The sequence below is a fragment of the Apteryx mantelli genome, chromosome 18, assembly GCF_036417845.1.
Source record: "Apteryx mantelli isolate bAptMan1 chromosome 18, bAptMan1.hap1, whole genome shotgun sequence".
NCBI classification, from domain to species: Eukaryota; Metazoa; Chordata; class Aves; order Apterygiformes; family Apterygidae; genus Apteryx; species Apteryx mantelli.
The window spans coordinates 8,195,228-8,208,951 of NC_089995.1; the positions used below are offsets into that span (position 1 = coordinate 8,195,228).

Consider the following 13,724-nt stretch of genomic DNA (forward strand, 5'->3'; position numbering starts at 1 on the left):
CGGAGCGGGAGCTCACGGGGGCTGGATGCCTGATGCCTCCTGCTGCTCGGCGCCTGCTGCCAACCCCCTTCGGATATTTCTGAGCTGGGCGCCAGGGACGTGCAGGCCCCAGCTATTTCTGACTCTGCGTGTGCCTGGCAGGAGCGGGAGGAAGGGGGCAGGGAAGGATGCAAGACGGTGACTCCGTATCAGGCTGGCTAGAGAGGTGGGAGACGTCTCACGAAGGGGGTCAAAGCACCAGCTTTTTAGCTTATTCCCTGTTGCTTTGTTCTGTCCCATTTCAGGTGAGGAGAGACACCCCGTCCCTAGAGAATGGAGGCAACCAGCTGGGAAAATCACACCCGGTGAGCGGGCTCTCGTTTCCAGTCCCAGCACCTTTTCTCCTCATCGCAGTGCTGTGCTGCGACTGTGCTGTGCTGTAAGGCAGCAGAGCCCAGAAATGCTCCATGCTCTCTGGAACGCTTGAAGGAAGGAGCACAAGTGAAAGCAAAGGTCAGCAGTGTTCAGAAAGGCTCCTGCCGAAGGCCTTGGCCCGCTCCAGCAGCCGACTGTCACCAAGGGCTGTGTCAGCACACACAGGTGTGCACAGCTGTTTGGCCTCAGTGCAGACAGCAGTAAACCATGCCCCATGCCCCATGGCTGCACCTTCTTTACAACACGCAGCAACAACCTGCCATGGCTGCTTACTTTTATACACCTCCCCAAAACACAGGCAAAAATTCTCTTCCGCCTCCACCTCTGTGAGATTTTGACAGGAAGTGCAAGAAAGTCTGTGGCTGGGGACATCACGCAGAAGATGCCCAGATATTGCAAGGGTGGGGCAAGAGTTGAAACCAGCAACTTCAAAGAGGACCCCCAAGTTTCCCAGCCCTAAGGAAGGTGAGCTCCCATTTTCGTCTCTGAAAGGTGCTGCGGTCTGAACAAGGCCAGGGATAACTATTGCTGGGAACAAGAGACCGGAGGCCAGCAATCAGGAGAGAGAGCGTTTAGCCTGATGAGTCACAGGGCAAGGACCTTCGCAAAACAACTTCGCCTGCTGGGCTGGGCCCGGGAAAGGGCATGGCCACCTGATTTCTTGGAAGTGAATCTAGAGCAATGTGTGGGAAGAGTGTGCTGCCTCGGGGCAGGGCTCCTCACCAAGTCCTGCCAAGCCATCCTGACAGCTGGACATCTCTGCTGGACTGTGCTCGGGCTCCGGGGTGCCCGGCACAGGTGGTTGGGGCCAGTGTAGGAAAGCACAGGACACTGGATGATCTTGGTTGCTTATTGTGGGTATCTGTGTGTTGACTCCAAAAAGTGTGTGCTAGAGCAGATAAATTCTGGGAAAGGGTGTATTTTATTTCTTGACTATGCAATAAAATCTAGCTGCTACCAACTCGTCCCTGAGATGTGCAGCTTAAAATTCATTTCCATGGGGCAGGAGAGGGACAAAGATTCCTGACTTTAGAGGTTTGTAGAGGCTCTGGTGGGACTGCAGTCCTAGGGCAGCACAGGCAGAGGAGGGGTTAATGGGAGCTCATCCTTCGGGAGAGCAGTGCTCTGTCCTGCACGGGCTCTGCCCCTCTCACCTCCACACTTGCAGGCTCCAGGAGCTGCATGTTGGTCCTGCAGCCTGGTGTTGGGCTGGCACTTGTGGAGCTGCTTCACGGGGGTGAGAGGAACAAGCCGGGGTGGGTCCCTCTCATCCCCGGAGCATCAGCCCCTGGGGAAACTGAGGCAGAGATTGCAGCTGGCCACGAGGACTGCTGTAATCACGGGAAGGATCACAGACCGCTCGCAGCTTCTCAGCAGGGTAAGCAGCACTCCTTCCGCCCCCAAAATAAAGGCCTGGGACTAGGGTGCTCCTGCCACGGGAAGGGAGGGAGCTGGGGGGCTGCTCCGTGTGCTGAGGGGAGGGGAGACGGAGCGGGACTGGCTGCAGAGAGGCTCCAGGCCCCCGGCAGCGGCCAGCCTGGCTCTCCGGCCGTTGGTGGCAGGGACACGGCTGTTTTGCCACCGCTGGCCCGGGCCTGTTTTGCTGGTGCCAAGAAATAACACCCCCTTCATCCGGCGGCTGCGATGCGAAGAGCGCGCAGGAGGGCGGTTTCCTTTCCCACCCGCCTGTGGCCACGGAGGTTTGATCTCCGTTTTGCCGAGGAGCGGCGGTTGGGGCAGCGGCGCCGGGGATCGGCTCCTCCGGGGGGGGCCGGGGGTCCCCTGGGGCGCCGCAGCAGGGTCACCCCTGCCGCCACTGCCACCCCGCCGCGGCACGGGGAGCCAGGCTGCCCCGGAGCTCCCTCTGCCCCGGCTCCTGGCTCGTGCAGCCGCGACGCCCCTGCCAGCGAGTTCAGGGCAAGGGCAGGCCGCGGCGCCGCTGTGGTTCGTGTGGGTCTCAAGCACCTCGCCTGGGCGACTGGTTTTTGGGTAACCAGTTCAGGGCTGCTCACCAGCGCCAAACGCCTGGCTCCATCTACTTTTATTTTACGGAGCACTGCACTTTAATGCTCGGGGAGGTACCTGGAAATATTTGGCATTGATGAAGGGCTCACCTAGCCCCTTCTCAGCAAGGCCAGCACCATGCATTAAAAAATCATCAATCACAAGAATGGCTTGACGCAAAGGAAACCCTGAAATATGGGATTTACGCTCGCGGTTTCTCCTTCCGCAGCAGCAGGGTGCAGCTGCTACGTGTGCTTGCTCTGAGACGAGCAGTGACCTATCGCCCGCCGGTGGCTGTCGTTATGCCGTTATGTGCGCAGATACGGTGCTACGCTCTGGGGGAGGCGGGATTTGTCTTCTGGGTTTTAAGCTCTATGGGTAACCGTAATCCTCTTTGAATAACCATGTATTTGACATCTCTCACTGACCCAAAACAGCAGGCAAAGACCAGGACCTGCTGCATCCGATGCTGTGTTAAACATGGTTCTCAAATAACGACGTTTCCAGAGAAGCTGGGCTTTAGAGGGAATAGCAAATATTGTGAGACTCACAGTCAAATTGCAAGAGTCAGTTTCCCTATGTTCTTAGGGAAAAATAACTCTGATTTATTTGGATTCGCTAATTTATTATTTAGATGTTTTCTGTTTCGCGAATCAGAGAGTGATGACATTTTCCAGCAAAAAAGGAAACTATAGCGAGGAGGTATGTTAAGTCATTTCTGTTTGAGATAGGAATTTCCCGTTGCCATTTAAAAAACCACAACCTGCTGGTTTTTATCCTCAGCCAGAGATGGTCGGGCAGCATTTGATAAGAGGCTGTGAGCCCTCGTAGCCTCTCCCTGCCAGGAAATCACCGGCTGCTGGCGGCTGGGACCCGGCATGCTGAAAGGAGAACTGGCTGAAAACCAGGATTTTTCAGTACGCGTAACATGTCTTATCCATGTCAGCAGACGATCGCTGTGGTTTTAAAGTCTAACGTAAGCCTCGTGTCACTGTGTTTTTGGCATTTCCATTGCAGAGGTTAAAAAAAAAAGCCAAAGAAGTGGCAGAACAGGCCACATTCATTCTGCAGTTTGCTGCCTGCCAGAGATTCGCGGAGTCCTTGATGTCAAGCTGAATTAATAATTTGTATACGGGCAGAGTACCAGATCATCACCATAAATAATTCTCTTTGTAAACAGTGCTTTATTGCCTGAGCAGCCAGTCTCCCTTTTTTGTCTGAAGAGGTGACTGAAAACCATCACCGACACTGGTTTTGTTTTTGACCCCAGGCTGGACAGCCTGGATGCATCTGCGTGGCGCCGTGCCCTGCGATCCGTGCCCTGCGATCCGTGTCCTGCGATCCGTGTCCTGCGATCCGTGCCCTGCGATCCATGCCCTCCTGGCAGCCAGCAGGGAAACGTGCCCCGTTGCGGCTGCTCAGGCCCTTTAGAAGAACTGATGGAGGTCACAGCAACGTAAGAGCAAAGGGGCCGAATTTAACCCAGGATAATACGCTTTAATCATGTTTTCAATACTTCAATACCCTCTGTTTTTCTCTTGCTCATTTTTAAGCTGCCTGAATCGCAGATGCATCCAGGTGGTTGAGCACCGGGTCATGCCTTGCTGCCAGCAGCTGAGCTTGCCGCCAGCAGCAGGGCTCCCAGCAGTGACCCCGATGGCAGGTCCCCCCTCACGGGCAGGCCAAGACAAGCTCCACACCTAGGTGAGCACATTTTTATTTTCCATGAATACGAACCTAAAATGTTCAGCTCTCACCCGGACACATAACTTAAAATGTTGCTCTGTTCTAGTTGCCCTTCTCATCCAGCCACGGGAAGCATGTAGCCTCTGCACAGTTAAATAGAGGCCATTAGAGGGCATTTAGACTTCATTTTTGAATAACCCTAAAGGATTATCCTGGTGAGAAAATAAAAGCAGAGCTGTAGAGTAGCTTTCCTGGGCTGATCTTGCCTAGCTGGAGCGGCTCCAGGCCATCGGGAGGCAGCCCCAACTCATCTTTGCGATTTGTTTTCTCTTTTACTGCCTTTGTTTTGGCCTTAGCTTTTAGGGTTTGTGCTTGGATATTAGGTGGTATGTCTGGTGCTGCGGAGCGTTGTCTCCTGCGTCTGAGTTCCTCGCTTGCCGAAGCCCTGCCAAACCACCAGCGCTTTGGAAAGAAGGAGGCCAGGCGGAGCAGGAAGGTTTGTGTTTATTCTGGAGAGATGCGGGGAAGGTGAATTGGAGCTGCCATGAGGAGGACGCCTCTGCTGATGCCCAGAAACGCGGCTGTTCGTTTGCTGGGCGGATATTGTGGGATAACTGAGTGCGTGTGAACTGTGGAGCTGTGCAACCCAAAGCGGAGATAACCTGTGGTGTGAGGCCCGTCCTGCCCGCTCCGTCCCTGGCGGGTCGGGCAGAGCGGGTCCCGCAAGGGATCTGGTCTACCTGATGCTTGAGGCGGTCTCTCTCAGCCCCCGCATAGCCACAGAGCAGAGCCGTGCACGTGGCACGCGACGGAGGAACGGCATCACCTGGCCCTCTCCAAAAACCCCACCAGTCCCAGCCCCCGTCCTGCAAAGGAGCAATTCCCAGTTTCTCAGGTGGGTTCCTGCTCGGAGGCAGGGATTTCCCCATTTCCCCAGACCTCTGCATGAGGCCGTGCCGCACGATGTCCCCTGGGAGCCTAGGTTGCCATCCTACCTCTCAGGAGGAGCGGACACAGCCCAGATGGAGAAAAAGGGGCAGGATGCATCCCTGGCCTGGCTTGATGTCCCCCAGAGAGGCCTGGAAGCGACTGTGGGATGGTGCCTGGTTTGGGGCTGGACCTGCTGCCAGGGGACCCAAGGTGGTGCCTCCGGGCTACCTGCGTGCTGGTGGTCACCCTGTCCACACTTCAGCCAGCAGGCTGGTCCCCAGGGCACTGGCCACTCGAGAGAGTCACTCCCGGTGTGGTCGGGACCTCAGGAGAGAGCTGGCCCAGCCACCACCCCGCTCCTTCCTCCCTGTCCCCTTCAGCAAAGGGCTTTCCCAAAGCCTTGTCCTGGGAATTGCCCTAACCACAAAGCATCGCTGCAGTGGCCGTGTTACAGCAACAGTGCCGAGCTGCAATACGGGCATGCTGCTACCGCACAGGCTGGGACTTGGGGACGCTTTCCTCGCTGGCCAGCAGCCCTGCCTAGGGGAACCGGGGTGCACACGAGGGGGCAGGTGCTGGCTGAAATGGGGATCTTAGTCTCGATTCTCCACCCTCCTGTGCAGCCAAGGTCCATCCATTCTTCCCTAGTTTCCCAGGGGACGTGTCCTCCATCTCCACCAAAACCACAGCGCCGGGGGCTTGTGTCAGACTCTTTGCTGGGACGAGGCGTTGGCTCCAGGCTGCGAACAGGGTGGGCACGGCTACCAGCGACCTCCTCTTCCCCTCTGGAAAGGCAGAGCAGATGGTGACGTGGAGATGGGAGTGCTGTGAGCTGCAGCACTGCAGAAGGGCTGGTGGGATGTCACCAGGGTCTGCGGGAGCAGGGGCACGTGGTGGCGCAAGCACCTGGCCCAGGAAAGCTCTTGCAGCACAGGAGCAAGGCAGTTTTGCACCGTGTCCGCACTAGGTCTGAACCAGGCTAATTAAAGTGGTGGAAAAGCCCTGCCGCTCGGGTGCCACCAGGAGCCATAAACACATCCCCCGTCACAGGGGCACGTTGAGCCAACCTGTGGGGCTCAGGGCCACGTGGTTTCCATCAGTGCTCTTGGATCCCGACATCCAGAGATCCCAAAATTCAAGTCTGCACCTGCCATCAATAGCTGGGGTATGTTTCCCAAGCGCGGTTTCAGGAGATGGTTTTTCTGACCCTGAGATGTGGTTAGTTCGTGCCTGGGGAGGGGAGAAGGATGATGGGGTGTCCACAGGCACCTGGGGGGTCCCACAGCTCTTGTGCTGGCTGGAATTTCCCTCTCTCTGTCCAACCCATTGCCCAGAGATGTCAGAGTCACCGAAGGCCTCACTCACCGCAGGGGATGCTCCCGGCAGAGCCTGGCAGGGCCTGACCACACACAGCCGTCTCTGTGTCTCCAGCCGGCAGTAGCGGTTCTGGTTGGACACGCGGGTGGAGAAGCCCATGCCGCAGGTGGCCGAGCAGGCGCTCCACTCCGTGCTCCACTCCTTGCAGGGGTAGGGGAGGGCCAGGGGTGCCAGCCCCGGGGCCCTGGGTGCTGCACAGGAAGAGGAGGAAAGAGTTGTTGAAGCTGGGCAAGGCATGCCCGGGATGGGTGCTGCAGGCCTAGCCGGGCACAGGTTTGGGAAGCAGGTCACGAACAGCTTAGGGTGGGTGGGAAGCCCTCACCGGCTGCACAATGAGGCATCTCCCATTGATGCTCACAGTCTAGGGTGCAGGGGGAAGGGGCCGTACCCAGACCCCAGCAGAAGCTGCATGCTCTGCGCGTTACCTGCCACGGCGTCCTGGACCCAGAGCCCTGCAGGAGCACCCCGGCCACGTGCTCTGCGCGTTACCTGCCACGGCGTCCCGGACCCAGAGCCCTGCAGGAGCACCCCGGCCACGTGCTCTGCGCATTATCTGCCACGGCGTCCTGGACCCAGAGCCCTGCAGGAGCACCCCGGCCACGTGCTCTGCGCGTTACCTGCCACGGCGTCCTGGACCCAGAGCCCTGCAGGAGCACCCCGGCCACGTGCTCTGCGCGTTACCTGCCACGGCGTCCCGGACCCAGAGCCCTGCAGGAGCACCCCGGCCACGTGCTCTGCGCATTATCTGCCACGGCGTCCTGGACCCAGAGCCCTGCAGGAGCACCCCGGCCATGTGCTCTGCGCATTATCTGCCACGGCGTCCTGGACCCAGAGCCCTGCAGGAGCACCCCGGCCACGTGCTCTGCGCGTTACCTGCCACGGCGTCCTGGACCCAGAGCCCTGCAGGAGCACCCCGGCCACGTGCTCTGCGCGTTACCTGCCACGGCGTCCCGGACCCAGAGCCCTGCAGGAGCACCCCGGCCACGTGCTCTGCGCATTATCTGCCACGGCGTCCTGGACCCAGAGCCCTGCAGGAGCACCCCGGCCACGTGCTCTGCGCATTATCTGCCACGGCGTCCTGGACCCAGAGCCCTGCAGGAGCACCCCGGCCATGTGCTCTGCGCGTTACCTGCCACGGCGTCCCGGACCCAGAGCCCTGCAGGAGCACCCCGGCCATGTGCTCTGCGCATTACCTGCCACGGCGTCCTGGACCCAGAGCCCTGCAGGAGCACCCCGGCCACGTGCTCTGCACTTTACCTGCCACGGCGTCCCGGACCCAGAGCCCTGCAGGAGCACCCCGGCCACGTGCTTTGCGCGTTACCTGCCACGGCGTCCTGGACCCAGAGCCCTGCAGGAGCACCCCGGCCATGTGCTTTGCACTTTACCTGCCACGGCGTCCTGGACCCAGAGCCCTGCAGGAGCACCCCGGCCACGTGCTTTGCACTTTACCTGCCACGGCGTCCTGGACCCAGAGCCCTGCAGGAGCACCCCGGCCACGTGCTTTGCACTTTACCTGCCACGGCGTCCTGGACCCAGAGCCCTGCAGGAGCACCCCGGCCACGTGCTTTGCACGTTACCTGCCACGGTGTCCTGGACCCAGAGCCCTGCAGGAGCACCCCGGCCACGTGCTCTGCGCATTATCTGCCACGGCGTCCCGGACCCAGAGCCCTGCAGGAGCACCCCGGCCATGTGCTCTGCACGTTACCTGCCATGGCGTCCCGGACCCAGAGCCCTGCAGGAGCACCCCGGCCACGTGCTCTGCACGTTACCTGCCACGGTGTCCCGGACCCAGAGCCCTGCAGGAGCACCCCGGCCACGTGCTCTGCGCATTATCTGCCACGGCGTCCCGGACCCAGAGCCCTGCAGGAGCACCCCGGCCACGTGCTCTGCACGTTACCTGCCACGGCGTCCCGGACCCAGAGCCCTGCAGGAGCACCCCGGCCACGTGCTCTGCACGTTACCTGCCACGGCGTCCCGGACCCAGAGCCCTGCAGGAGCACCCCGGCCACGTGCTCTGCGCGTTACCTGCCACGGCGTCCCGGACCCAGAGCCCTGCAGGAGCACCCCGGCCACGTGCTCTGCACGTTACCTGCCACGGCGTCCCGGACCCAGAGCCCTGCAGGAGCACCCCGGCCACGTGCTCTGCACGTTACCTGCCACGGCGTCCTGGAGCAGCGGCTGCTCCCGGGTCTCACAGATCCACTCCTGGCAGCACTTCCCTGGGACGTCCACGCGCCGCGGGTGGGGGCAGTCTGGGGTGGGCAGGCGGACGTCCTCCTGGCACAGTGGGACGCAGGTGACACCTCCGTCCAGGCAGCGGCACTGGAGCTTGCAGCTGGGCTGGAAAACCTCCCCGTCTCGATAGACCCGGCCGTTCACTTCACAGCTCTCCTCGTCATCTTCGACTGCAAGCAACAGTCAGGGACAAAGTTAGGGACAAAGTGCTGGTGAGGTGTGGATGTCTGAGGGGACCCAGACACTCAGAGGGCGCCCACGTGGCCGGCACCAAGGAGGAGCTGCCATTTCCATCTATCCAAGCTGCTGCCTCCTGCCTTGCTCCCTCTCCAGTCTGGGTAGAGTGTGACCACGGCTCTCCCAGCCTCAGAAGAGCCTCAGATGTGGCATCCGACAGCCCGAGGGCTCCCAAGGGACCAGGGTTTATTGCTTCTGACCTACAGCAGCCATGCATGTCACCCACCCTCCGCCCCTTCCTTAGCCTCCCTCCTAATCTCTACGATTTTCCAAATCAGCAGCTCACCAGCTGGTGAGACACCCACTGCCCTTTGACCATGTCTTTTGGGTTTTTCAGGCTGAAAAAAATTTCTCGGAGGTGTCTCGCAGAGCCCGGGGAGGTGGGAGAGGAGAGTTCAGGCCCATCGTCCTCGCAGAGGTCCTTTCCTTGGACACCGCCCGCTCCTCCTTGCTGCCCGCTGCCCGCCGCGGGCCCACCCTGCGCTCCAGCACCCTGGGGACCCCCGTTCCCTCTGCCAGCCCTGGCAGCTGCCTCCTTTCCCACTCAAACCGCCTGGAAACCCCAATGCGCAAGCAGCGCGGGAGCTGGTTGGAGCCGCCGCGCAGCCCCCAGGCCAGGCTGCACGTGCATCGGCTCTAGCAGCCGCTCTCGGGGCCGTAACCGCGCGCCGACGCGGTCGGCGTTGCCTGGAGCACCCCGGGGCCGCGGCGGGCAGCGGGGCGGCGGTGCTCACAGTTGCAGGTTCCCGCCGTGCCCGCGCGCGCGGCGCTGTAGTCGCAGACGAGGCCCTGGCTCTGGTCGCACACGGCGAGGAAGTCGCAGGGCTCGCCCAGGCGCCGCGCGCAGATCTTGCAGCAGCCGCAGCCGTCCAGGACGAGGGGGGACCCGCGGGGGCAGCGGGGGGGGGCCCAGGGGCAGTAGCATGGTCTCTGGCACAGCTGGGCACACACCTGCGGAGGCAAAACCATCACTGTCGCTGCCCGCTAGCAGCTGCTGTTCTGCTGGGAGTACCAGGATCCCCTTTCTCAAGCTCAGGCATGGTTGCGTGGAGGCAGATTTCTGGCAGAGGGAGGCTCAGTCTACGGGAATGTGGCAAAGCAGCCTGGAAAACTACTGTCCACTTAGGACTGCACGGCATCATTGGCACCTTCAGCCCCTGCGGAAACCAGGGAGAAGCAGGATGCCCACTGCTCCAGCAGATGAGGACTTAAATCACAGCCAGCCTGGCTCGTTCGGCTATTCACCGAATGAACAGGAGGAGGAGGGAGGCGCAGAATGAATATCCCATGTGCTGGCATTCATTTAACAAACCGATGAGAAACTGCTCTCACTGGCCATTCCCCTCTTTCCTTCCTCACAGCCTTGCAAAAGCTGCTGCAGTTGGGCTCCTGCGCTGGGTAAATGGTCGTAGCAGCCTGAAGGACAGAGCGCACTGCCGTAACCAGCCCGGTGATGGGAGCGGGGTGAAAACCATCTGCCCCAAAGCCTGCCGCTTTGGCTGCTGGATGCAGCCTCATGCCAGAGCATGTGCACGGTGAGGGTACAGCTCCTGCCCAGCACCTCTGCTCTCAGGAGAGGTCTTAATAGCTCATATTTGTGCCGAGAATTAGGATGATGTATATGCAATGGGAGAACTGAAGCCAAGTAAGTCTCACTGCTTTCCTTTTTGGTCCAGATGCCTCCCGCTCTGGGCTCTCCCTGGCTGCCGCATCCTCTGCCTGGTCTGGCCAGTTGGGCAAGGAGCACTTCAACTGGCACATTTGCAAACACTGGGAGCTAAATTTTCCCTCCCAGTTAGACTAATTACTTCGGCAGGTCTGTGCCCCGCAGCGGTTTGCCTGCTCAGGCGGCTGCTTTGCCAGGGCTGGGCCCTGCAGGAGTTCACGCAGGCAGGTAGATATTTATAGCTGCCGCTCATTCTGCACGCCCAATTACCCTGGGCACAAACAGCTTTTGCGGGCAGCACTTTTAGCCTCGTCATGTCACATCTGACAGGGACAACTGATAGAGCTGTTGCCTATAGAAACTAAAGCCAAATGCTTTGGACCTATGTGCTGGAAGCAAATTCTTTGCCAGTACTGGACTGACAGCGATTGTATGTATAATACGGACTGCAGCGGACTGGCTCTGGGCGCCCCCGCTCCCAGCTGGCAGGACTGCTGCTCAGGGCCACATGCACTTTGCTTGCAGCAGGTCCAACACATGAAATTTAGAGAGCAATTCAGCAAATTTGCAACCAAAAAATTCAGTCTCATGCTGATCCAGACACAGGTGTCTCTGCTGAGACTGCCAAGAGATCAATGGACTCAGCTGGACCATGTGGGTTTTGGTTGCCATCTTTCTTTCTTAGGTCTCTTCCATTAGCATCAATTCTGGTATGGCCAGTAGGACAGAAAAGATGGGTACTGGTGTGCCATCTGTTTTCCTCATCTGCAGCAGTTCAGGTGGCCAGATGTTTTTTTATCTGCCTATAGAAATGTCAATGTTAGTAAATGAAGATGAAATATATCCAAAATGGCCTGGAAAATCTGTGTCTTCTTGTTTTACTAATGAATTGCCTAATTACTTGGCAAAAACCATAGTGAGAACCATGGCAGGGACTGAAGGACTATCTGTGGTGACAGAGAGTGGGCTGGAGATACAAGGGCCACTGGTGATTCTTCAGAAAGGCACTGAGAGCTCCTGGGGCAGCAGTCATTTCTCAGTTACAGCTTACCCAGGCAGCCAACTGCTTTTTTTCATCTTTCAGGAGGTTACTATTACAGATCGATGTTCTAAAAATAATAGCCAGGCCAACTTCATTAATCCATTTCCCTCTGCTCCTTGCAATTAACTTGCCTTTAGATGACAATGTGTCTCATATTAGAGATCTTAACTGTCTAGGAAGAGTCAAACAGGCGTGAAGCTGCCATGATGTCCCTGCTTGCAGAAGGTCTAACTTGGAGATTCAAGCAGCAATTAAAAGAACTTGCAAATGAGATACCCCAAAGTTTTCAGCTTTCCTGATCTGTGCACAGGGAACTCTTTCATGCAGAGTCCAAGAGAAAAAAGTTACTAGTACAACCCAAATCCTGTAGGAGGCATCAGCTTTACATGAGCATCACAGGGGGGAAAACTGAGTAATCCTGAGGCTGGTGCTAGCTGCTTGGCCCCCTGCCTCGAGACTCGAGCCCAGAGCAAGGAATCTGCAGAAGGAGCTGCGCATGCCGTCGCTGCCGCTCGCGGGGACGCACACCACCACCCCGGCGCAGGAGAGCTCCCGGGAAGGGGCAAGCAAACAGAGCGCATTGCTGTCATTCCTGCATGCTCCGGGGATGTGCGCAATGGGCACGTTTGGCCCGTGAACGTTAGGACCCTGCTGTTTAATACAAAGTGCCTCTGTCTGGCATTACTCTGCCTCCATGAAACTGCATAAATACAGCCCCTCTGCCAGCAGGCGTTAGTCACCGGGCGAAGGGCTCTGAGCTGGCGTGTTGTGATGCTGGAGTCCTCCCTGAGCCTCATTTTGAGAGAATCAGATGCTTCCCTGACTAGAGCTAAAGGCACCCCAAGACCCCAGCTCCCTTACCTTGGAAAGGATGCAGAGAAGGGAGAAGAAGAGAAGCCTCTTCTCCAGCTGGAGTCTCATGCTGCTCTCTGCCGACACTTCAGCACATCACCCCCCAGGCAGTTTGGAGGCAGCAGTGTGTCTGCAGGTTTTGAAGCCCCGAGTAGGTCCTGCTGGTGTTTATACTCTCCCTGCTCTGATGTCACTCACAGGCTCCAGTATAAACATGAGTAGGTTTGGACAAGCCTCAAGATTTTCTTTTTTTTCTTTCTTTTCCAGCCCACATTCCAGCTGACATTTCCACTCCCCTCAAGGTGAGAACATATTATCCATGGAGACAGAAAGCAAAGAGAAGGGACCCTCTCCCCTGGGGATCACGGGCACAGGAGAGGGGGCTGGAAAGCCAGGCTGGCAGGGCCGAGCTGGCACGTGGTCCTAGCCCAGACCATGAGGGAAGGTCTATGCCTCGTCCTGCTGATCCAAGTCTGCCCAGGCAGACCCAGGGTCTTTCTCCTGGGTTTCAAATAGCTCCTTTGCATGGTCCGTATGTCCTGGAGTTGGATGTAGAAAGCAATTTGCATTTTTCCACCTTGAAAGATTTACTCTATTTTCAGCGCTCCTGCCCGAGATTAAAGCCTCTCCACGAGACAGGCTGTCCTTCCCACAGTCTGCACTGGGACATTGCTACAACTGAGCAGCAACACGGAACCCACCCCTGTTTTTTATGCTGAGCCTAGTGCATGGTAGGAAAGATCTATGGGAGAGGTGTGGTTACCCATGTTGTACAGAGTCCTTGAGTCAAAGGCAGGATCAGGTCCCTCTATTTCTACAGAGACTGTGTGATTTGCTTTTGATTCCCAGGAGCTGTGGTTGCAGCAATTTGATGGGCAAGCTCTCCATACCTCCTAGGTGCATTGCCTTTCCTAGTTTCTCTGGCATATCAAGAACAGGAAAGGGATTTGCTGCGGTTGTGGTAGCGCCATGGCATCTACAGTGCTGCTTCAAACTGCTGCTGCCCAGAGAGGCTCCTCTGGGGGTACGTGCAGGTTTAGGTGCACAGCATAGTGCACTGCCCGAGGGCCAGTGCGTGTTGCAGGTAAGGCTGCAGGTCTGGTCCTTGCAGCAGCACTGATAACTTCAAGCCTTGTAAACCCAAGTTCAGCTCCTGAAAAATTATTACTAGCCTAAACAATCATGAGAATTTAAAATCTAACTTTGGGGGATAAAGAGAGAGTGCTTTGTATTTGCCCCCAGTGCCTTCCTCTTTCAGTTTGCCCTTTGCAAGCTTTCCTC

The 13,724-nt window shown here is 58.0% G+C and overlaps 1 protein-coding gene across 1 annotated transcript; it reads right to left on the reverse strand.

Moving 5' to 3' along the window:
- Nucleotides 1-3,566: 3,566 nt before the first annotated feature.
- On the reverse strand, nt 3,567-12,568 carry CCN5 (cellular communication network factor 5). Its single transcript, XM_067307603.1, has 5 exons — nt 12,453-12,568; nt 9,618-9,834; nt 8,565-8,816; nt 6,400-6,602; nt 3,567-5,819 (listed from the first exon to the last, which is right to left on the reverse strand). The coding sequence occupies exons 1-5, from the start codon at nt 12,510-12,512 to the stop codon at nt 5,796-5,798; spliced, it is 756 nt and encodes a 251-aa protein (XP_067163704.1). The 5' UTR covers nt 12,513-12,568; the 3' UTR covers nt 3,567-5,795.
- Nucleotides 12,569-13,724: the final 1,156 nt, after the last annotated feature.

Bases quoted from the DNA above. Each gene is read 5' to 3' on its own strand.
- CCN5 (XM_067307603.1), bottom strand. From the start codon at position 12,512: ATGAGACTCCAGCTGGAGAAGAGGCTTCTCTTCTTCTCCCTTCTCTGC. The intron at 9,835-12,452 runs GTAAGGGAGCTG...TTGCCTCCGCAG, and splicing joins TTCTCTGCATCCTTTCCAAG to GTGTGTGCCCAGCTGTGCCA. The intron at 5,820-6,399 runs GTGAGTGAGGCC...CTGCCTTTCCAG, and splicing joins TGCCGGGAGCATCCCCTGCG to AGGGGAAGAGGAGGTCGCTG.